The sequence below is a fragment of the Notamacropus eugenii genome, chromosome 3 (genome assembly GCF_028372415.1).
Source record: "Notamacropus eugenii isolate mMacEug1 chromosome 3, mMacEug1.pri_v2, whole genome shotgun sequence".
Classification (NCBI taxonomy): domain Eukaryota; kingdom Metazoa; phylum Chordata; class Mammalia; order Diprotodontia; family Macropodidae; genus Notamacropus; species Notamacropus eugenii.
Window position 1 is genome coordinate 189,810,312 of NC_092874.1, and position 20,829 is coordinate 189,831,140.

The 20,829-nt window shown below is 36.7% G+C and overlaps 2 protein-coding genes across 2 annotated transcripts in view; one reads left to right on the plus strand and one right to left on the minus strand.

Annotated features, from left to right (window-relative positions):
- The window catches only part of MGST1 (microsomal glutathione S-transferase 1), a 718,478-nt gene that overhangs the window by 239,067 nt on the left and 458,582 nt on the right, over window positions 1–20,829 (minus strand). The window lies entirely within an intron of this gene.
- Window positions 1–20,829, plus strand: part of SLC15A5 (solute carrier family 15 member 5) — a 157,045-nt gene that overhangs the window by 93,162 nt on the left and 43,054 nt on the right. The window contains exons 6-7 of the mRNA XM_072650557.1: window positions 4,509–4,697; window positions 13,446–13,577. Coding sequence (XP_072506658.1) covers window positions 4,509–4,697; window positions 13,446–13,577 — 321 coding nt within the window. The remainder of the gene's footprint in view (window positions 1–4,508; window positions 4,698–13,445; window positions 13,578–20,829) is intronic.

Sequence of the window (20,829 nt, forward strand, 5' to 3'; positions counted from 1 at the left end):
TTTCAACAACAACAAAAACCCTTTGCATAATTGATGTATGGAACTTGGAATTAGTATCATGATTTAGGCAGTGCAATCAACGATGCATGCCTTTCATTTGAATCTATGTTTTTTGGGAAGGAATCATTTTCAGTCATTAAAACCTAGTGTCAAAATAAACTGAACTTGGAACCAGACCTTTGAATTATTATATCATAAAACATTAAAATAAGATTTTAAAATTTGAATTGCTATTTCTAAAGAAGTATATCAATAATGTCTTTAGTGGAAGCAAAAGGGGTTCTGCTCCATTGATAAATAAAATGAAGTTTATTTTAAAATATTTTATTTTTATTGCATCATTTTCATTTGTGTTTGCTGTATGTACTCATACAATATATGAATATAATAGTACATATCTAAAAATTATATATGTATATATACATACATGAACATGTATATATAATTTAGATAGAGAAATAAAGAACAAAAGGTACATTTTTTACTGGTAGGTAACAGATCAAGATATTTGGAGACCACTAGTCTATTCAATAAGCACTTTTTTCCACATTTTTTTCTATGTGGTAAATAAACCAAACTCATAATTATGAAATAACAATAACAATAATGGCTAGCAATTATACAGAATTTTAAGGCTTGCAAAGTACTTTACAATTATCTCATTTTGTCCTCACGATAACCCTAGAAAGTAGTTACTATAATTATTCCTATTTTACAGATAAGGAAAGTGAGGTAGACAGAGGTTAAGTGATTTACTAGTCACACAGCTAGCACGTGTATGAAGCAGAATCCAAATTCAGGTCTTCTTATCTCCAGTTCTGTTTACCCTGCAGTATTCTAGGACTTGAAATTATCACAGTGCCACATGCAAAGGAAAATATCTGAAGGAAATCATCTCCACAGGATCCTGTTTCACTTTAGACTTGGTCAAATTTTGTGTAGATTATTCTCATAAATGTTTTATATAAATGGGAAAATAAGCATATAGCTTGGCCATTGATGATATTCCCTCAATTGTCTTTGTTTAATAATGATAATATATTTTTCTGTTGTCATTCAGTTATTTAGTCATACCCTGTGTGCCATAGCATGTCAATGCTGTCCATGAGGTTTTCTTGGAGTGATTTGCCTTTTCCTTCTTCAGTGGACTAAGGCAAACAGAGGTTAAGTAGTTTGCCCAAGGATACACAGCTAGTAAATGTCTGAAGTAGGATTTGAACTCAGTTCTTCCTAACTCCAAGCCTAGGACTCTATTCACTGAGTCATCTAGCTGCCTCAATAACACATAGTAGGTACTTAATAAATGTTGATTGATGAATAAGATCTGGGATCTTTTCCATACTTTTGATATTGTCATCTGTCCCACCTCACTCTCCATCTCTCAATTCCCTCAAAATTGTTTCATCTCTGATATAGATTTCTCCTGTGTATATTTAGTCTAATCCAACTTCATCTATGTTCATTGTCTATATGTCAGATCAAGGACACCGTACTCAACATTACTGCCTTGACTTCCAAATGATGGGTAATAGAGGAGACATAGAAAAGGAGAGACAGAAAAAGGGAGAATTAGAGTATACTTAAAAAAATATGGATAGAAACTAAATTCCTATGCCTTTTAGCAAAAGGATTCTGTGATAATTCTGGGACCTAATATGAGATAGTAATAAGATGTCTTGTTTCTAATGTCAGAATTGTTTTCCCCTAATTTGTGCAATAATTCCTTTAGCTCTCTTACAGCACTTCGTCTGTGATAACAATGCCAAGACATGGAGAAATCTTGGAGATAGGAGAGTGTTGCAATTCTACACTTCCCATAGAATATTACAAAATAGTGAAATGAATCATAAGAACTTAATTCAAGAGGAGGAAAAAACATGCAATTTGAGGTCAAAAGAACCCTGATGTCTCTAGAATTATTAAGATAGAGTCACCAGGTTTTGCCCAGTTTAAAGATATATTCTGTAGCACAGGTTTCCAATGAGGGCAGTTTTCCACCCAAGGAAGGAGAAGGGGAAATAAACCCCAGGTCTCCAGTGGATCAGTCCCATGATAAGGAGCAGGTATTGATTGAATCCACTAAATCCCTCCTACTCCTCCAAACTAAATGCAATCATTTTAGGAAAGTACAGGTTAGTACAGGCAAGAGAGGAAAAAAGCCACAGCTTATAAATCCACAGTGTAACAATGTCTTTCAACCATAATATTCCCAGGGAAAGGGAGAAATTTAGAACTCCAAGGACCCTCATGACAAGGCTCAAGTGTGCCCAGAGGTGATTGGTAATATTTCCAGTTGCATAGTAGTCTTCATTCCTCTTAAGGTGGGGTGGGGGCTGCTCAGAAGAGGGAATATCCTTTTCCTTCCTGATATGTCAGATCTTCAACCCTTGGGTAGAGATGTGGGATTGCACAAGGGAAGAAGAAACACTTCTAAAGACAGACTTTATAAGCCTTCCAGTGATGACTAAGAACTCTTCCCCCTCTAGGGGTAGAGGTAGCACTTCTCAGGGGAGGTGGATAAGCATGCATAGTCATAGGATTTTTCATAAATAACATTGGGACCCTGAATCTTCAAAGGCCAGCAGTCTACTCTAGGGAAGAGGATAGGGAAGAGGTCCCTGTGCCACATTCAGTCTGAAGAAAGGGCTAGGTCTTCACAGCAATACAAGGACCTAAAATATTCTCAAAGGACTTGAGGCAAAATGCCATCCTTGTCCAGAGAAAGAGCTATGGAATCAGAATGCAGAATGAAGCAGACTATTTTCTCTTGTGTTATGTTATGCTTTGTTTTGATTTGGTTTTTCTCACGGTTTCTCCCATTCATTTTAATTCTTCTACACAACATGACTATAGTAAAAATGTATTTAATAGGAATGTATGTGTAGAACCTACATAAAATTGTGTGCCATCTCGGGGACAGGGGAGGGGGTTGGGGGGAGGGAGGGGAAAAATAATCTAAGTTATATGGTAGTGATTATAGAACACTGAAACAAATAAAATTAATATAAAAATAAAATATAAGAAACTATGTTTAATAAGAATGTAAGTATAGAACCCATATAAGATTGCATACCACCTCAGGGAGGGACAGGGTACAGTAGGGGAGAAAATTTAAAACATATGGAAGTGATTGTTGAAAACTGAAAGCAAATAAATTAATTAAATTTTTAAAAAAAAAAGAAAAGAAAGGGCTAGATCAACTATAAGATGAAAAAGCAGATTACCTCTAGCCAGAATTCCTAATTGTAGATCAGGTAGTTTAGCTATTTGAATTTGGACAAACACAATCGATATAAGTTTCAGCTTCCTCTTCTTTGTAAAAAGGAGATAATACTATCTCTACTACTCTAGTCACAGGGTTATTGTATCAAATGAGATAAAATATATGCTTTACAAGTTTGAATCACTATATGAATGTGAATTTCTCTTATAAATCCTCAGAAAAAAGTTATATTTCTTAAGCATTTTATGAACCGAACAGGAGGATATATATGTGAATGTGTGTGGGTGTGTGCGTGTGTGTATGTGTGCATGCATGCATCTGGCTGAAAAAGTAATGATCTTTCATTAGGAGCTTATATTATTTTCTAAGAAACTAAGTTTTTTGAGATGATACACTTTTTAAAAATTAATCTATTCCATCTTATTTATTAACTTATTTTTCAATTATCAAGCATTTCATTTTCCTCCAACCTCCAACTTTAGAAAGAAAAAGAAAGCTCTTGTAACCAATACAATCAAGAAAAATAGACTCTCATGTTGCCCATGACCAAAATTCTATGTCACTATGCATCTTGAGTGGGTTGGTGGTATAGATAGATAGTACTGATTATTATCAGTCCTCTGAGATCATGCTCGGTTAGTACATTGATCAGACCTTTTAAGACTTTCAATGTTGTTTGTCTACATTGCTTTTGTGTAAACTGTTCCCCTGATTCAGCTCATTTCACTCCAAGTTGACAAAAAAAAATCTTCCCAGTTTTGTCTGAATTTCTTTTATCATTTCTTATAGCTCAAAAACATTCCATTACATTCATATATCATAATTTGTTCAGTCATTCCCCAGTTGATGGACACCTTCTTACTTTCCCATTCTTTGCTATAACAAAAAGAGCTGCTACAAATATATTGGTACATGTAGACCTTATTTCTGTATCTTTGACCTCTTTGGGGTATATGTCTAGTAGGACTATCACAGGGTCAAATGGCATGGACAATTTAGCAATATTTAGACCATAGTTCCAAATTATTTTCCAGAATAGCTATACCAATTTGTAGCTCGAATAACAGTGCATTAATGGGCCTGATTTCCCACTGACATTTGTCAGTTTCTTCTTTTTATCATCTTTGCCAATATCCTAGGTATACAGTAAAACCTCAGAGCTACTTTAATGCAAATTTCTTTAATTGATAGTGATTGGAAGCATTTTTGTTATATGAATCATTATTGTTTATATCATTCCTTTTTCTACAAATTTTTGTTTTTACTCTTTATTTGTTTTCCTCAGTTGCTGGTAACTTTTCTGCTGCCTTGTCTGTGATGGGAGCTGGTTTCTTTGAGATACATAGAAAAAATTTTCCTCTGGTGGAGCAGATTCTTTCTGACAAAATTCTTCCGGTTTCTGCCATGCCTTGTCTCCAACTGGCCCCTCAGTATATTTTACTTGGTGTGGCTGAAGCTCTAGTAAATCCAGCCAGTAAGTAAAAATGTCAACTAATGTTGCAAATATTAGACCTATTTCATGAAAAATAACATCACCCTAATAACAACTACTAAAACGGTTGTCTCTTTAGCCCTTGCCTGTTTTCCTCAATTTTGAGCAAACCTGTGTATTAGATGCATTTAAAAGTGTTTAATTTATTTTTATTACTTTGTCACATATAGAACAATAAATGATGCTATCAGAACTATATGGAATGGAAGCTATATTAACTGAATCAAAATATGAATCATTAGGTCAGATGCTCAACAAGAAGAAAACAAAAAAAAATTGTGAAGGAAGGACTTTGCCTTCAAGGATCATTATTTCTTTGTGACTTCTCACAAAAAAAAACCTAAAAGAAGTAAAATAATAAGGTACTTTAATGGTTTCTACACAAGGAAAGTGGAATATAAAAAAAAAATTATCTAGATAATTCAATATTGTTAACAAAGTTTGAACTCTTGTATGAAATCAGTAACATCTCAGAAAGTAGATATAAAATTCAAAACTTAATTCAATAAAAGATGTAGGGTAGCTTAGTTATCTAGATTATGCAGAAGAAAAGTGGGGGGGGGGGAAGTCTCTAGGAGAAAAGGGTGTCTCAAAAGCTGCTAACAGGCCAAAGTGAATGAGGACTGAAAACAGGCTATTAGATTTATCCATAAGAGATTGGCATCTTTGGAGACAATAGTTTCATTCAAGTGATGAGATCACCAACCACATAGCAAGGGGGTCTGAAGCTGGTGAGGAAACAGAGTCAGAGGGTATGGACAATTTTATCTAAAAGTTGTTCAATAGTCCTAGTATTAGACATAGAGAGAGTAAGACCTGAGTTCACATTCAAGGTTAGACACTTACAAGCTCTGTGATCCTGTGTAAGTTGTTGTTGCTGTTGCTATTACTATTATAAGTTTGAAACTGAAAAGGAAGAAAGATACACAGTGATGGTTTGAGGGAATGGGATGGTAAAATGGTTATTTTAAAAATAAGGATGGCATGGGGCAGAGCCAAGCTGGCAGAGCAAAAGCATGGACTTGATTGAACTTTCACCCAAACCCTAGCAAATACCTGTAAAAATGACTCTAATCAAATTCTGGAGCTGCAGAACTCACAGAATGATGGAATGAAGCAAATTTTCAGTCTAAGATAGTCTGGAAGGTCAATGGGAAGTTTTTATCATGCAAGACTGGGAGCCAGGCACAGTCCAATGTGGGCCTCACCAGCACAGAGAGGGCTTCAGCAGGCATCCTCTGGGGTGCTGAATCACTGGCAGCTGTGGCAGTTTCCAGACTTCTTGACCCCAAAACGCTAAGGACAACTTGGAAGGTCAGTGGAAAAAACCTATCACACCTATGCAAAAGAGTTGAGAGCTCTGACCCCAGCCCAAGGTGGTGGAGGGGGTGGAGGAGCCCCAGCATCTACAGCAGCAGTGGCAGCCAATGTTCCTGAAGCTCTGTGCCCACAGATTATGGGGCAATAGAATGACTGAGAGTACACTACCCCACCCCACCCCGAGAAAGCAGAGAACTACCTTGACAAAGAGCTCACAAGTCAACTAATTGGCTGGGGAAATGAGCAAAAACCATTAAAAAAAATCATATTCTAGAATCTTACATTGGTGACAAGGAAGGTCAAAACATACAACCAGAAGACAGCAAAATCAAAGCTCCTACATCCAAATTCTCCAAGAAAAATATGAATTGATATCAGGCCATGAAAGAGCTCAAAAAGGATTTTGGAAATCAAGTAAGAGAAGTAGAGGAAAAATTGGGAAGACAAATGAGAGTGATGCAAGAAAATCATGAAAAATGAGTCAACTGCTTGCTAAAGGGGAACCAAAAAATGCTGAAGAAAATAACACTTTGAAAAATAGACTAACCCAAATGGCAAGAGTTCCAAAAAACCAATGAGGAGAAGAATGCCTTAAAATACAGAATTGGTCAAGTGGAAAAGGAGGTTCGAAAGCTCACTGGGGAAAATAATTCCTTAAAAATTAAGATGGAGCATATGGAAGCTAATGACTTTATGAAAAATTAAGAAATTATAAAACAAAACCAAAAGAATGTTAAAAATTGAAGATGATGTGAAATATCTCATTGGAAAAACAACTGACCTGAAAAATAGATGTAGGAGAGACAACTTTGAAATTATTATACTATCTGACAGACATGATCAAAAAAGAGCCTAGATATCAACTTTTAAGAAATTATCAAGAAAAACTGGCCTGAAATTCTAGAACCAGAAGGTAAAATAGATATCGAAAGAATCCACTGATAGCCTCCTGAAAGAGATCCCAAAAGGAAAACTCCTAGGAATATTGTAGCCAAATTCAAGAGTTCTCAGGTCAAGGAGAAAATAGCACAATAAGCCAGAAGGAAACAATTCAAGCACTGTGGAAACACAATCAGGATAACACAAGATCTAGTAGCTTCTACACTGAGAGATCTAAGGGCTTGTAATATGATATTCCAGAGGTCAAAGAAGATAGGATTAAAACCAAGAATCACCTACCCAGAAAAACTGAGAATACTTCAGGGGGGGAAAATGATCACTCAATGAACTAGAGGACTTTCAAGCATTCTTGATAAAAAGACCAGAGCTGAATATAAAATCTTACTTTCAAATACAAGATTCAAGAGAAGCATGAAAAGGTAAACAGGAAAGAGAAATCATAAAGGACTTACTAAAGTTGAATTGTTTACATTCTTACATGGAAAGATAATATTTGTAACCCCTGGAAGTGTTTTATATATACATGTATGCATGTATGTATGTATACACACACATAGAGTGCACAGGGTGAGTTGAATATGAAGGAATGATATCTAAAAAAATAAAACTAAAGGGTGAGAGAGGAATGTATTGGGAGAAGGAGGAAGGGAGAAATAGAACAAGGTTAATTATCTCTCACATAAAAGGCAAGAAAAAGCTTTTACAATGGAGGGGAAGAAGGAGGAGGTAGGAGGGGAAGAGGGAGGAGGCAAGAGAAAAAGAGTGAACCTTACTCTCATCAAATTTGACTTAAGGAGGGAACAACATGTGCACTCAATTTGGTATGAAAATCTATCTTACACTACACAAAAGTAGGGGGAAGGGGTTGAGTGGGAGTGGGGGAATAGAAGGGAGGGCAAATAGGAGGAGGGGTAATTAGAAGTGAATACTTTTGAAGGAGGAAAGGGTCAAAAGAGAGAATAGAATAAATGGGGCACAGGATAGGATGGAGGGAAACAGTCTACCACAACATGACTTTTATGGAAGTGTTTTTCATGATTACACATGTATAACCTGTAATGAATTGCTTGCTTTCTCAATGGGAATGGGTGGAATGGCAGGAAGGGAGAGAAGTTGGAACTCAAAGTTTTAAAAATGAATATTAAAAATTGTTTTTACATGCAATTGGGAAATAGGACATACAGGCATTGGGGTATCGAACTCTATCTTGTCCTACAAGAAAATGGAGGGGAAGGGGACAAGAGAAGTGGGGTATTGAGGAGGGTGTTATAGAAGAGAGAACTGATTGGGGTAATGGGTAATCAGAATGCATGCTGTCTTGGGGTGGAGGAGGGGAGAGATGGGAAGAAAATTTGCAACTCAAAATCTTATGGAAGTAAATGTTGGAAAATAAAAATTAATTACTTGATTGATTAGAAAAACAGGGATGACTTTATCCTTTTTATAGGCATAAGAAAAGAGCCTGCAAATGGTGGGATTAAGAAGGTTTGAAGGTGAAAACAAGAGAGAGAAAACTATCAATGGAATGTGCTTCTTGGAGATGGCAATAAAGGATAGTGTCAGAGCCCAGGAGGAGGGGTTTGCTTTAACAAGAAGGGTCCCCACTCCTCCACATATAGGAAAAAAGGAAGAGCAGGTGGCCTTGATTTTCTCAATAAAGGAACCTACAACACCTGAGAAAGGAACAGGTGGAGAAGACTTGGAAGTTGAGGAAAGAAAAAAGTTTAGAACCATTGACAAAGGAATTGGGATAGAGAGCCAAACAAGGAAAAATAAAAGAATTTCTTGGTAGTGGTAAGTGCCAATTTGGGGTTAGATAACATTAATTTGTAGTGGACTATTAGCACAGTTGTCTTCTTCAGCAACATTCAATACGAATGTAGAGTATATATGGCAGAGGTGATGTAGGGTTGAGAACTAGTACCCACAGCCCAGGAAACAATGCTAGTAGCAGAGCCACCAGATTTTTTTTCCTTTTTCAGCTAACAAGTAAGAGTTGCAGAATCACCAGGTTCCTGCTCTCCTCAAAACTGTAAGGCAAGATTATTATAGGAAGTTATGTCAAGGGTCATAAACAGAAGTTCTTCTATTTCTGGTCAAATCAAACTAAGTACTATGTCTGTTTTCAGCTCTACCTCCATAGAGGGGATGCAATGCCTACTTATACTGAATACTGGATGGTAGTACAGTTCCTTTCCATGTTGAAAACTGCCAACTCATTCATTTGAGACAGAATCTGATTCTTGTTAAATGAACAGAGAACCATCCCCCTTCTCAGGATCCACAGTATTAAATCAAAAGGGTCTAGACCTACATCTATAATAGCAGGCCACTCTGTCAGGCTGTGACTCACTACAGATCATTCCTGTGATGTGATATTCCTGTGATATTATCTTCTAATGCCCTTATCCTTATTCAAGTAGAAACCATCAGCAGCCAACTACAGTATGGAAAAGGATATGGGAGCTGGGAACACTTTGTAACATTTACTACGAATAATAAGAGTACAGCAAATGGGACATTCCTCTAGTATGTGGGACTTCCAAAATAGCCAACTCATTGAAGATACTCTGAGAGTCCTCACTACTCAAAATGAGAGCTCACATTTATGTGCTTCCTTTTTCTTTAGTCACCCAGAAAACACAATTAGTTGAAGGCAACGGCATTTGATGAAATAATGTACTAAGACGCTGCACAATACTATACTCCCTGTACAAATGTAGAGCACTCTTTCCCATAAATATGCACACCATCATTGAAGACAATCATCAGCCATTGGGATCATATTCTAGGGACCCATGTGAAGAGAATGTGAATGGAGAGGCAATTCATTCTTTTGATAATGCAAGAACATCAATATCTTCTAATGATGACATCACATTCATCTCACTGAACCTCCTCTCTGGGTGTGGTAGTGAGGCTGGTGACCTTGCACAGCCCTCCTTTCACTCAAAACAAAGTCAAGTGCAAGTCATGTCATCATTTCTCTGATGGCATGGTCTTCTTTGGCGAGGAAGGATGAACACAATAATCTGTGAGTAGATGCAGATGCCTGAATGGGGACCCAGCTAGCTGGATAACTCAACTCCTCCTCTCCTGTTTGCTGGGTCCATTGCTCTGCTGATTTCTACTGGTCTAGTCAAATGCTATATAGGAAGTCTCTGATTTACATGTTTGTTCTCATGGCCTTCTGCCTCTGCTATCTGTCAGCATCTCCCTCTACTGATCCCAGAATGTTGAATCATGATATATTTTCTCTTCAAGGCCACCTGAGCCATCTTTGCTTAAGGAGGCTAGAACAGAGCATTTAGAACTGCTCTTGATGAGAGCAGATTCATAACTCTTTAATTATCACCACCATACTCAACTAGACAGTGTCCCCAGGATAAAACTAGATATTTCTTTTTTATCCCCTATGTCTTCATGAGAAATCAAATCACTCTGTTGCAGATTATCATCTAATTTAGGGCAAAATTCTCCCAAAATATTCTCTGGTCTATTGTATAAATAAATTTGCACCAGAGTCAAAAGTAAGCAAGGAGGCAAAGTCAATATTCTTCATCCATTTAAACATCATTCCTGTCTTTATTGTGCATCTATCAGCAGCTAAGCCTTTACCTTGGTTCTGAATTTTGGCTAGGGAAAAACCTCCATCTCCCTGAAAGAGCTAATGAAATTTCCAAGGCTTTCAGTACCAGGTACTTAAAAAAGTTTATTATAACAATATTTTTTGTTTACCCTGATTATGTTGTGATGAAACATCTGTGTTAGTAGTCACCCACCACCTGTGGACACATTTTAGCAATTATTGGCAGGTGGACCAGAATTCAGATATGTTCTTAATGCTTATGAGTAGGTATGTGTAATTTAGCAGCAAAATAAAAGAACTTTTGAATAGTGGTTAGTTTGTCTCATGCCTGCAGTTAAGAGGCTGAGATAAAGGAAATATCTTTGGTCCTAAAAACGATCAGTGTGGTAATCCCTTAGTTTGAAGAATGGAACATGAAGGGAGAGAGATGGAAAGGGTCAAAATAGAGATTCTTGATCTTAAAAAGTTAAGTACTATAAAAGGGAATTGGACCCTTTCAAAACTACTAAAGTGACACAAAAGAGGGATTATGCAGCAGGCAGAGAGCTAGCAAAGTGTGTTAATGAATTATGTTGTACTAGAAATTCCAGCAAGAGAAAAGTGTCAGTTAATAATTAACTAACAGAATAATAATGGACTGAAAATTCTACTTTTTCACAATGAAAGAGATAGAACTACTTAGACAATTACTGGTATTCCTGTACTTATAGAAAGTCCATAAGCAAAGTTTCTCCTTTTAATAATCACTTTTTTCCAAAACTTCTTTTGCTTCTTCTAGTTTGTCTTATGTATACATTCTTTACAAGACTCTAAAAGTTAGACTCACACTTTCTGCCATCACGCCAGGTGTGGAGTCAAGATGGCTCACCTTCCTGAGCTCAAATCTGATCTCTGACACTGGCAGAGAGACCCTGAACAAGTCATTTAATCCTGTTTGCCTCAGTTCCCTTATTTGTAAAATGAGCAGAAGAAAGAAATGGCAAGCAATTTCAGGACCTTACCAAGAAAACCCCAAATGGGGTCACAAAGAATAGGACATGATTTTTAAAATGACTATACAACAGAATTATTAAGTGCCTGATTACTTAACGTTATGCTAAGTACTATAAAAAAAGAATCCTTTGGCCATATTCTATGTGTTTTTGGAAGTTGGTAATTGAAGACAGAGATATTGCAGACATATACATAATACATATATATGTATTTAAGTATGCATGTATAGGTCTAGATCTAGATATTCAGGACACGTAGACAGTAGAGTAAAAATGTTGGACTGCTTCATGAGGAATATATATATAGATAGATCGACATAGATATAGATATAGATAGATAGATATACATACACACATATACCTGAACCATATAAAATGAGAAAAGGCATACATACACACACACACACACACACACACACACACACACACACACACACACACACACACCCCTGTGCTACATAAAATGAAAAAATAAAAAAAGACAGACTCCAGCAGGCATTTTAAATGAGGTCTAAGACTGGAGTTTCAAAGTGACGAGTTTTATTTCTTCACAAGCTGCATACTCTCTGGACTTCTCTACATTGTGCTGAAGCTGGATACCTTCAACACACAAACAAACACACACACGTACAAACACACACACGTACAAACACATACACGTATACATCATTCCCCTTTTAGCTTCCCTTTATGTATTTTCTCCCCTCTCCCATTAGAATATAAGTTCCTTCAAGTTCGAGAGTCTTTCTTTTTTGCCTGTATTTCTATTACCACTCCTTAACATGGTACCTGGCACATGGCAAGCACTTAATAATGGTTTCTTGATTGACTGTTAAATTCTTCCTTTTGTGGTCTCTGCCTATTCAAAATCCACAAGATGATTGGGACAATCTAAAGTTAAAATCTACCCCCCAAAATGGACTTTAACCTCCCCCCCTTCCTACAAATGGCAGACATTCACTCTAAGATTTTTCTATTTTTTAAGTTATTTACAGTTTCTTCTCTAGTGTCTTACTCTTGATATAAAATCATGACCAGTTATCATTTCTTTATGTTACATTTAAGTTCCCAACTGTGACTAGGCAGTGGTGGAGATTCATGAGAAACAATGAATAGGTTGCATTCAGGCAGTATTTGAACTCTAGTCTACTTGACTCCAAGTCTACCCATTGCTTCACCTAGTGCTGACCAAGGAAAGGTCACAACCATGGAGCCAACAAGAGGGAGGAAGTGAGTAAAAGCACTCATCCTCTGAAGATGGAGGCCAGAGGAGAGAAGTATTTCATTCTTTTGTTTTCATTTTCCTCCTTAGACCCTGTGATACTAAAACACAAATAGTCACTTTAATATTATTGGGAGAAAGGAAATAATTCAAAGGTTCACTGTGTCCCTATTGCTCTGCACTAGCTCTAGATGAGCAGTCAGCTCATCAAATCTAAAAATACAAACGCACTCTAGAGTCTGACACCGTGCATGCAGTAGAGATTCAATAAATATTTAATGATTTTATTTTGTAAGATTAAGTTTCTATATTCAACTTAATGTGAATTGAATCCCAGTATCATGGTACTAGAATGGAGCACAAAAGGTTACATACTTCAGTGTAGAACTGTATCAAAAATTATCATTTGAACAAATTGTGGGGAGATTTCCTGAATATCATAAGATTTCCATTAACTAACCTCCTTCTCATAGCCTGACAAAATTATATGCTGCTGGATTTTAACCCTTGTAGACATTAAATAAGAGTTAAACAATTTATTGTTTAGTAGCAAATTTCACATAAGCTACTCCCCATTTTGTCACCACCACCACCACCGCCCCATGATATTTTGTCTGGAATTTAATTCAACAGGATTTCAGCAATATCTGTAACTGTGTTTTGGGGTGTACATTTTCCTGAACTCTGTTTTTTCTTGCCTCCCTAAGGTTCTACAATATCATATAAGCTCACACCAAATAAAATCAGAGGAATCTCCATGAATTTTTTGGCTCTATTTAATGGATTTGGTTGCTTCGTGGGGGCACTGATGGTGAAGGTAGTATATACAACTTCAGAAGGTATGTTCCTGATTAAATTCAATTCAACATCTATTAAGCACTTCTATATATTGATCTTACTGACTAAGGGATTGTTAGGTGAAAGTTAAAACTGCAGAAGGGCTGCACTAGTTCCTGTTGATTCTAATTGATCTGTTTTTGCAATTAAGATAGAATTAAGATAGGAAATAGACTCTTGCTGTATTAATTAAATTTCTGTGAATTGTTTTTCTTTTGATAGGAAGAGGTAATTACAGATTGTCACTTCTCTTGCAGACTTGTTTACTGTGTACTTTAGTGTACTTTAAAACACAATGACTAGTGTATACATCTAATAGACCTGTCAATATAGTTGTATTATATACCTACCCTTACTCATCATAGAACTGTGTGTGTGTTCATCCTTCGTTGCCAAAGAAGACCATGCCATCAAAGAAATAATGAAATGACTTGCACTGGACTTTGTTTTGAGTGAGGGATGGCTGTGCAGGTCACCAGCCTCCCTTCTCCTCCAGAGCCATCTGAATCCAGTGACCAGATATTCATCAGGATGACTGGAGATGACCAGGATGAGGCAATTGGTGTTAAGTGACTTGCCCAAGGTCACACAGCTAATGAGTGTCAAGTGTGTGAGGTGAGATCTGAACTCAGGTCTTCCTGACTCCTGCACTGGTGCTCCATCCACTGCACCACCTAGCTCCCCCTAATCATAGGAGTAGACAATCTTTGGAGACCAGATGTAGCTATGCAAGATATTTTTTTGGATAATATCTTGTTTCAGAATTTTTCAGAGAGCCTACTGCTAAAAGAAAGGCTGGTAGTTGATGAGCTGATTCTGGATATTTGATCACTTAGATAATTTTGTCAATAGTTGAACCACCAGGTGGGCATTTTTTGCCAACTGCAGAGGAGTCCTGGTAGTTTGTTCAGCCCTGACAAGGTAAAAATCCCAAGTAAGTGCAATGCTCTCTGTAGTTACCTACATCACTGACCTTAACTCCATCTCTCTATATAATTAGTGGATCATTGTCAAGGGGTTTCTAGATTTGTGGATCTGATTAAAATTACCTCTGAGCCCCCCATTCACAGGCAAAACCCTGTCCTCTTTTGAACTTGGTGTATTTCAATGACCTCTAGTCACATAGCCATGACATATTTTTTATCAGCTTAGATACTCCATGTTGTGCTTACTTTTAGCATAGACTCACTGAGTACATAGTACAAAATGATTAGACAGTCACACAGCCATTGTTTTGCCATCTCAATGTCTATACTTCACCACCACCACTTCTGTCACCTTTACATCTTCTCACTTCCTTTCTGGCTCTCTAACCCAAAAGATCTTATCTATTTTTCATGATCAATCTCTTGTCACAATTACACATCATTCAGATTTGTTGTTATTTACATTGTCCAATTGTTGTATATATTGATTTTTTCTGGTTTTTACCTCTTTTACTTCACTTTGTTACTATGAACCTTCACCTTATTCCCTGCATAGGTCATACTCATCATTTCTTGTGGCACAGTAATATTCCTTTAAATCTCTGTACCATAATTCATGCCCCAATTGATAAGCCTCTTGTCATCTGTGAATGGTAATTCAATTAATACTACCGGTAGTATTAGCAAAAGTGTGGTAAGCAACTATTCTGTGGCTCCACTCAAAATTCTTTTAATTGCTCAGACCATTCTTCCCTTCGCTATCTACCACTATCCTAAATGTATTGTCTCTCCCATTAGAATACAAACTTCTTTAGGGCAGGTAATGTATCATTTTGTATTTGTTATTCCCATCATCTGGTATTTAGAGAGTACTTCACTTTCTATTCTTCTTCCTTCCCTGGGTTAGTTATTAGGATAAATTTTCTCTGAAAACATATCTGCCTCTGAAACATACGCCATCCTTTGCCAATTATAACCTCTGAATTCTCTATGCAACTTTCTAACACTATAAATTTCAAAGAAAGTGCTGACCTGCATCAGTCAAGGGAGTTTCCTTCTCAATATTGGTGAAATTACATGTTCAGTCCCCATTCTTATCCATAGCCTGTTAGCATTATTATAGCTACTGATTTTTTCTAATTATTTTTGTAATTATCTGATACATACTAAATTTTGTTTTAGCATCTCATTTTAACTATGGGTGTATATTTATTTTTAATATATTTTAATATATTTCTTGTATATAGCATATTATTCTTTCAAATTATTACCACTTAACTTCTTTTCTGGTAAGTTTGCTTGCATATCTATATTTTTGTTTTGCAATTCAATCAATAAGCATTTGTCAGGTTTTTGCTGTGCATCAAGTATTATTCTAAATCCAAAACGAAAAAATGGAAACAATCTTTGCATTCAATGAGCTTACATTTCTAATGGAGAAGAAAACATGGAAGTAACTAAGTGCATACAAGGTATGCACAGAGTAAGTTGAAAGATAATCTCAGAAAAGATGGCACTAGTACTTCAGGGGGACAGGTGGCACTTGAGCTGAGTCTCAAAGGAAGAGTAGGATTTTAATAAGGAAAGATGCTGAAGGACAGTATTACAGACATTGAGGACAGCCAGTGCAAATGCATAAGGACAACAAACAGACCAGTATGGCTGGGCCATGTATAGAATGTGTTCTGAGGAGTAGTGTGTGAGGATATGGAAGAAAAGATGGAGCCAGGTGATGAAGAGCTTGAAAAGTCAAATGGAGGGTTTTATATTTTATCCTGGAGATAACAGGAAGTCACTGGACTTTATTGAGTAGTGGGATGGGTGTGGTCAGATCTGCGCTATAGGAAAATCACTTTAGCAGCTATTTGTATGGTAGATTCTAGTAGGGAGAGAATTGAGGCAGAGAGATCAGTTAGCAAGCTATTGTAATTGTCCTGTGAGAAATTGATAAAGAACTTCTTGTTGTTGTGTTTGTCCTTCATTCTCACATTTGAGAATGTCAAGAGGACCATGACATCAGGGAATGATGACATGACTTACAGTTGACTTGGATTGGAGTGAAGGTGGGCTATGAAAGGTCATCAGCCTCACTTTCTCCTCCAGAGCCATCTGGATCCAGTGGTCTGATAGTCTTCAGAATGACTGGAGATGACCCAGGATGCAATGAGATACCCTGACCCTCTTAGGCTAAGATCTTTGCAGGTTCTCACTTTGAGTGAGATAGCATCCATTCAGTGAATAAGCCTCTTTGAGAAATGAGTCAAGGGATGGCCCCTTTAAAGATAAAAACAACAACAACAACAACAAAAACTGGGAGGGGAAGCCCTTAGGGTTGCTGGCCAAAAGAGAAAGTTACTATTTACTATTTACTTTCGCTCTGTGATAGGAGAGCAAGGACCTATTGTTTTCCAGTCTATTAGCTCCAGAGTGAATCGGGTTTAAGGCTGCGTCTTCGAGAAAGAAATCTAGTCAGTAAACCCCATATTAATGAAGTAGCTCTCAGGCAACAAAATGTACCTTCTTTTGGGCAGAGCACCCTCAGGTGAAGAGAAGGAGATGGAAAGGAGAGGAAGAGAGAAATGAATAGGAAGAGGGAGAAAGAGAAGGAGGAGAGGCAGACGGAGAAAGAGGAGAGGCAGAGGGAGAAAGAACAGAGGCAGAGGGAGAAAGAGGAGAGGGAGAGGGAAAAGAGACTACTCACAGGTAAGTCATATATATCACCATTCCCTGACGTCATGGTCCTCTTCCTGATAAGGGACAAAGCTCACTTTTATTACTCTGGAGACAATTCTCCTAGTTATCTACTTAGTTGGTTGCCTTATTTATTTCTACATTGAAAGTTCTGGTTTCTAACCTATTTTCCATGCTAATATCTTCTTTGAAAAATTTTCCTTTTCTGTTGAACAATTCAGGATTTCCTGGCCATTATTCAGTAATTCCTGGATGGTAAGCAAAAGTTTCTCTGTCATTCAGGGCTTTGAGTTCATTTCATTCAAAGTATAGTATTTATTCAATATGGTAACATCCTGTTTAAAAAAAAAATTCTAGCTCCTCTGTTTTATGAGTCTTACAGTTGGTTTGTTTGCTTAAAAGTTTGTCTTATTCCTAGCCTCTCTCTCTTGATTTTTTATTATCCTTTGTTTATTTTCTAGTGCTTCATCTCTTGCTTCTCTTGCCACTCTACTATCCTCTGACTCTCCTCTTGCAACTTCTGTAACATATACAAGATCTCCTACACAAACTCATGAGACTAGACTTTTTATTCCCCCCTGATTGCAGTTTTGTAGGTCGATCTTAGTTTCTGTCTAAATAAGCACTTTAGGGAAAAGGACTGCCTCAGGTTAGGTTTCTAGTCCCCTTTTCTCTTGTATATAGAAGCACCATTTTTAGTTGCCTCTGTGCTGCCACAACTTCTGCTTTCACCCTTAAGTTATCCTCCTTTTCTTTTTTTTTCACATGTTGATTTCTATTTCTCCAGGGGAACCACAGCTGGACTACCACAGATAATGAAACCATACAAGACTATGTTTTGTTGTAGCTAGCCAAACCTGGCAGGAAGGATAGCCTGAGAGGGGGGTTGGTGAGTCAGTTTTAGGTATTTCATTTCTCTGATGTTATTTCATAAAGCTTTTCTCCTGTACAGTGTATATCTCTTCTTATCTTGTAGATTTAGTTTTAATTACACTAGACTTGACTCATATTTTCTTCCTTTGAGGTTGTTAGGTTGAAAAACTCATGCTGAAAACAATTCTGCCATCTTGGAGATCTCATCATAGCTTTGCTTTTCACAACTTTGACACTATGTCATTTGGTGCATATATATTTAATAATGTTATTTTTTTTCATTATCTATGCTGCCTTTAAGCATAATGTAGTTTCTTGGGGTTTTTTTCTCTTGACATTATCAATTTTTATTGTTGTTTTATCTGAAATCATTATTGTACCTTCTGCCGTTTTTTAGAGTAGCCTGAAGCTATCCAATCTATTTTAAAGAGACCACAATTGCTACAACAGTAAAGAGTTGTAGAATACACAATGGAGGTATATTTTTTAAATGCTATTTTAAGAAATCCTGGTGTGAGTTCTTTTGTAAGCTCCATAATATCCTTAAAATTTATCTTTTCTTAAAATATGGATTTTCCTATATGGGTATGCTTAAGGCAATGTGTAATGGAGGCTCACTCTGATGTTATCCTTGGGTTCCATGTAGAGAGTGAAACTGCTTTCTAATAAGCTCTTTTCTGTAATTTAACTTAGTTTCTTTGGATTGAGTATAAATCTTACTGAGAATTTTTCTCTATACAAAATAATATTATATTGTTACCTATTAATTATGTTCATTTCCCAGTATACTGTGAAAGTTACAGTATATTGTCACTGTTTGCTATTATTTAGGAACAGATGACATGCTGGGTGTGATACAAAAGCAAAAACTGAAACACAAGCATGTTGATAATCCCAGCGGGTCTTTCATTTTGGGGCAATCAAAAGGAAGTGTTTTCAGCAGGATAAGTCAAAGAATGCATTCTGATCATAGCAACATTTTGATTTATCAGTGTGTGTAGTAAAATTATCTATATTAATACCTTAGAATTAGGAAAAAAGAGGGAAGAAAGAAAAGAAGGGAGGAAGGAAGGAGATAGAAGGAAGGAAAAGGAAGGAAGAAATGAAAGGAGAGAAGGAAAATGAAGGGAGGAATGAAGGACTTATTAAACACTTACTATGAGTTTAATAGGACAACTAGGTGGCTCAGTGGATAGAGTACCAGGTCTGGAGACAGAAATATTCATATGACTTCTTGAGTTCAAATCTGACCTTAGACACTTACTAGCTGTGTGACCTTAGGCTTAACTCTTTTTGCCTCAGTTTCCTCATCTGTGAAATGAGATGGAAAAAGAAATGGAAGTGGTAAACCACTCCAGCATCTCTGCAAAGAAAATCCCAAATGGAGTCATGAGGAGTCAAACAAGAATACCACCTGCTTAATATGTGACAGTGTTCTAACGCACTGTGTTAAGTACTTTACAATATTATCTATTTTGATTCTCACAACAAAACTGAGAGATAGGTGTTATTATCATTCCCATTTCACAGTTGAGGAAACTGAGACAAACAGAGTTAAGTTTCTTTCCTAAAATCATGCAACTAGTAAGTATCCGAGGTCGTATTTAAATTCAGTTCTTCCTGACTCCAAGCCAAGCCTTCTATATACTATACCATTAGTTACCCTGGAAGGGTCTTTACATGGCATTTAGCCCAACTTGTAAACCAAGCCAGCATCCCTCACAGATAGCCATCTTCTTTCTACTGGAACATGGGACATACCTGGAAGCACATTACTATTTTAAGCAGTCTAATACATATAAATGTAGCTCAAATTATTAGAGATTTTGTTTTTTATTATTAATTTGCTTTCAGTTTACAGGAATCATTTCCATATTATGCTTTAAATTTTCTCCCCCTTTTTACCCCCTCCCTCCCCAAGATGGCATGCAATCTTATACGGGTTGATATTTCTTTTATTGGGTTTAAGGGGACCTCTTTAAAATCATTAATTCTGTCCTTTGGTAACAGATCTTCCTTTGAAAGCTACATAAAATAATTCTAACATCATGGATTGCAAAATGTTCTTTTTCACATCAACTCTATGAGGTTGTTTAAAGAAATATGGTCCCCATTTTTAGAGTTAGGAAGCCTGGAGATGAAAAAGATGCTAAAATTTTACACATCATCGCATAAGAATAGTAAGTTACAACCCTGGATGTAAACCCAATCATTCTGAATCCAAGTCCACTGTTCTTTTCAATATTATCTCATACTTGAGATCAAAGACCATCATAGTGGACCTTCGTCATACAGAGAAGAAAACTAAGCCCAGAGAAACTCAGTTGCCTCCAGTTACATAGCTACTCCCTTATTCACAAGATATACTTTTAAATTATATTCTCTGTATGTTTTCTCTTCCTTCTAGAGAAATTAAAACTCTGAATGTTCCTCATATAATACATTATCCAAACCATTCATCTTATATAACAGCCCTTTATTTTTGCATTCTGGTTTGTCAATGTCCCTCCTGAAATGCAGTACAGGGAACCTGAACACAGTACCACAACTATGGAGTGACCAGTGATAGAAATATCAACATTCTACATGACTCCATCAGTCTCCACATATACCTCCATCATATCCACAAGGAAATATTAAAAGAATTTCTCAAATGCTTCACTGAAATGATAGCACATTATATTTACAGTCTTCTCTTGGTCTATAAATATCTCAAAAAAGTAAAAGAAATTAATTGGCTTTATTCAGAGTAAGTCCCTGGTGA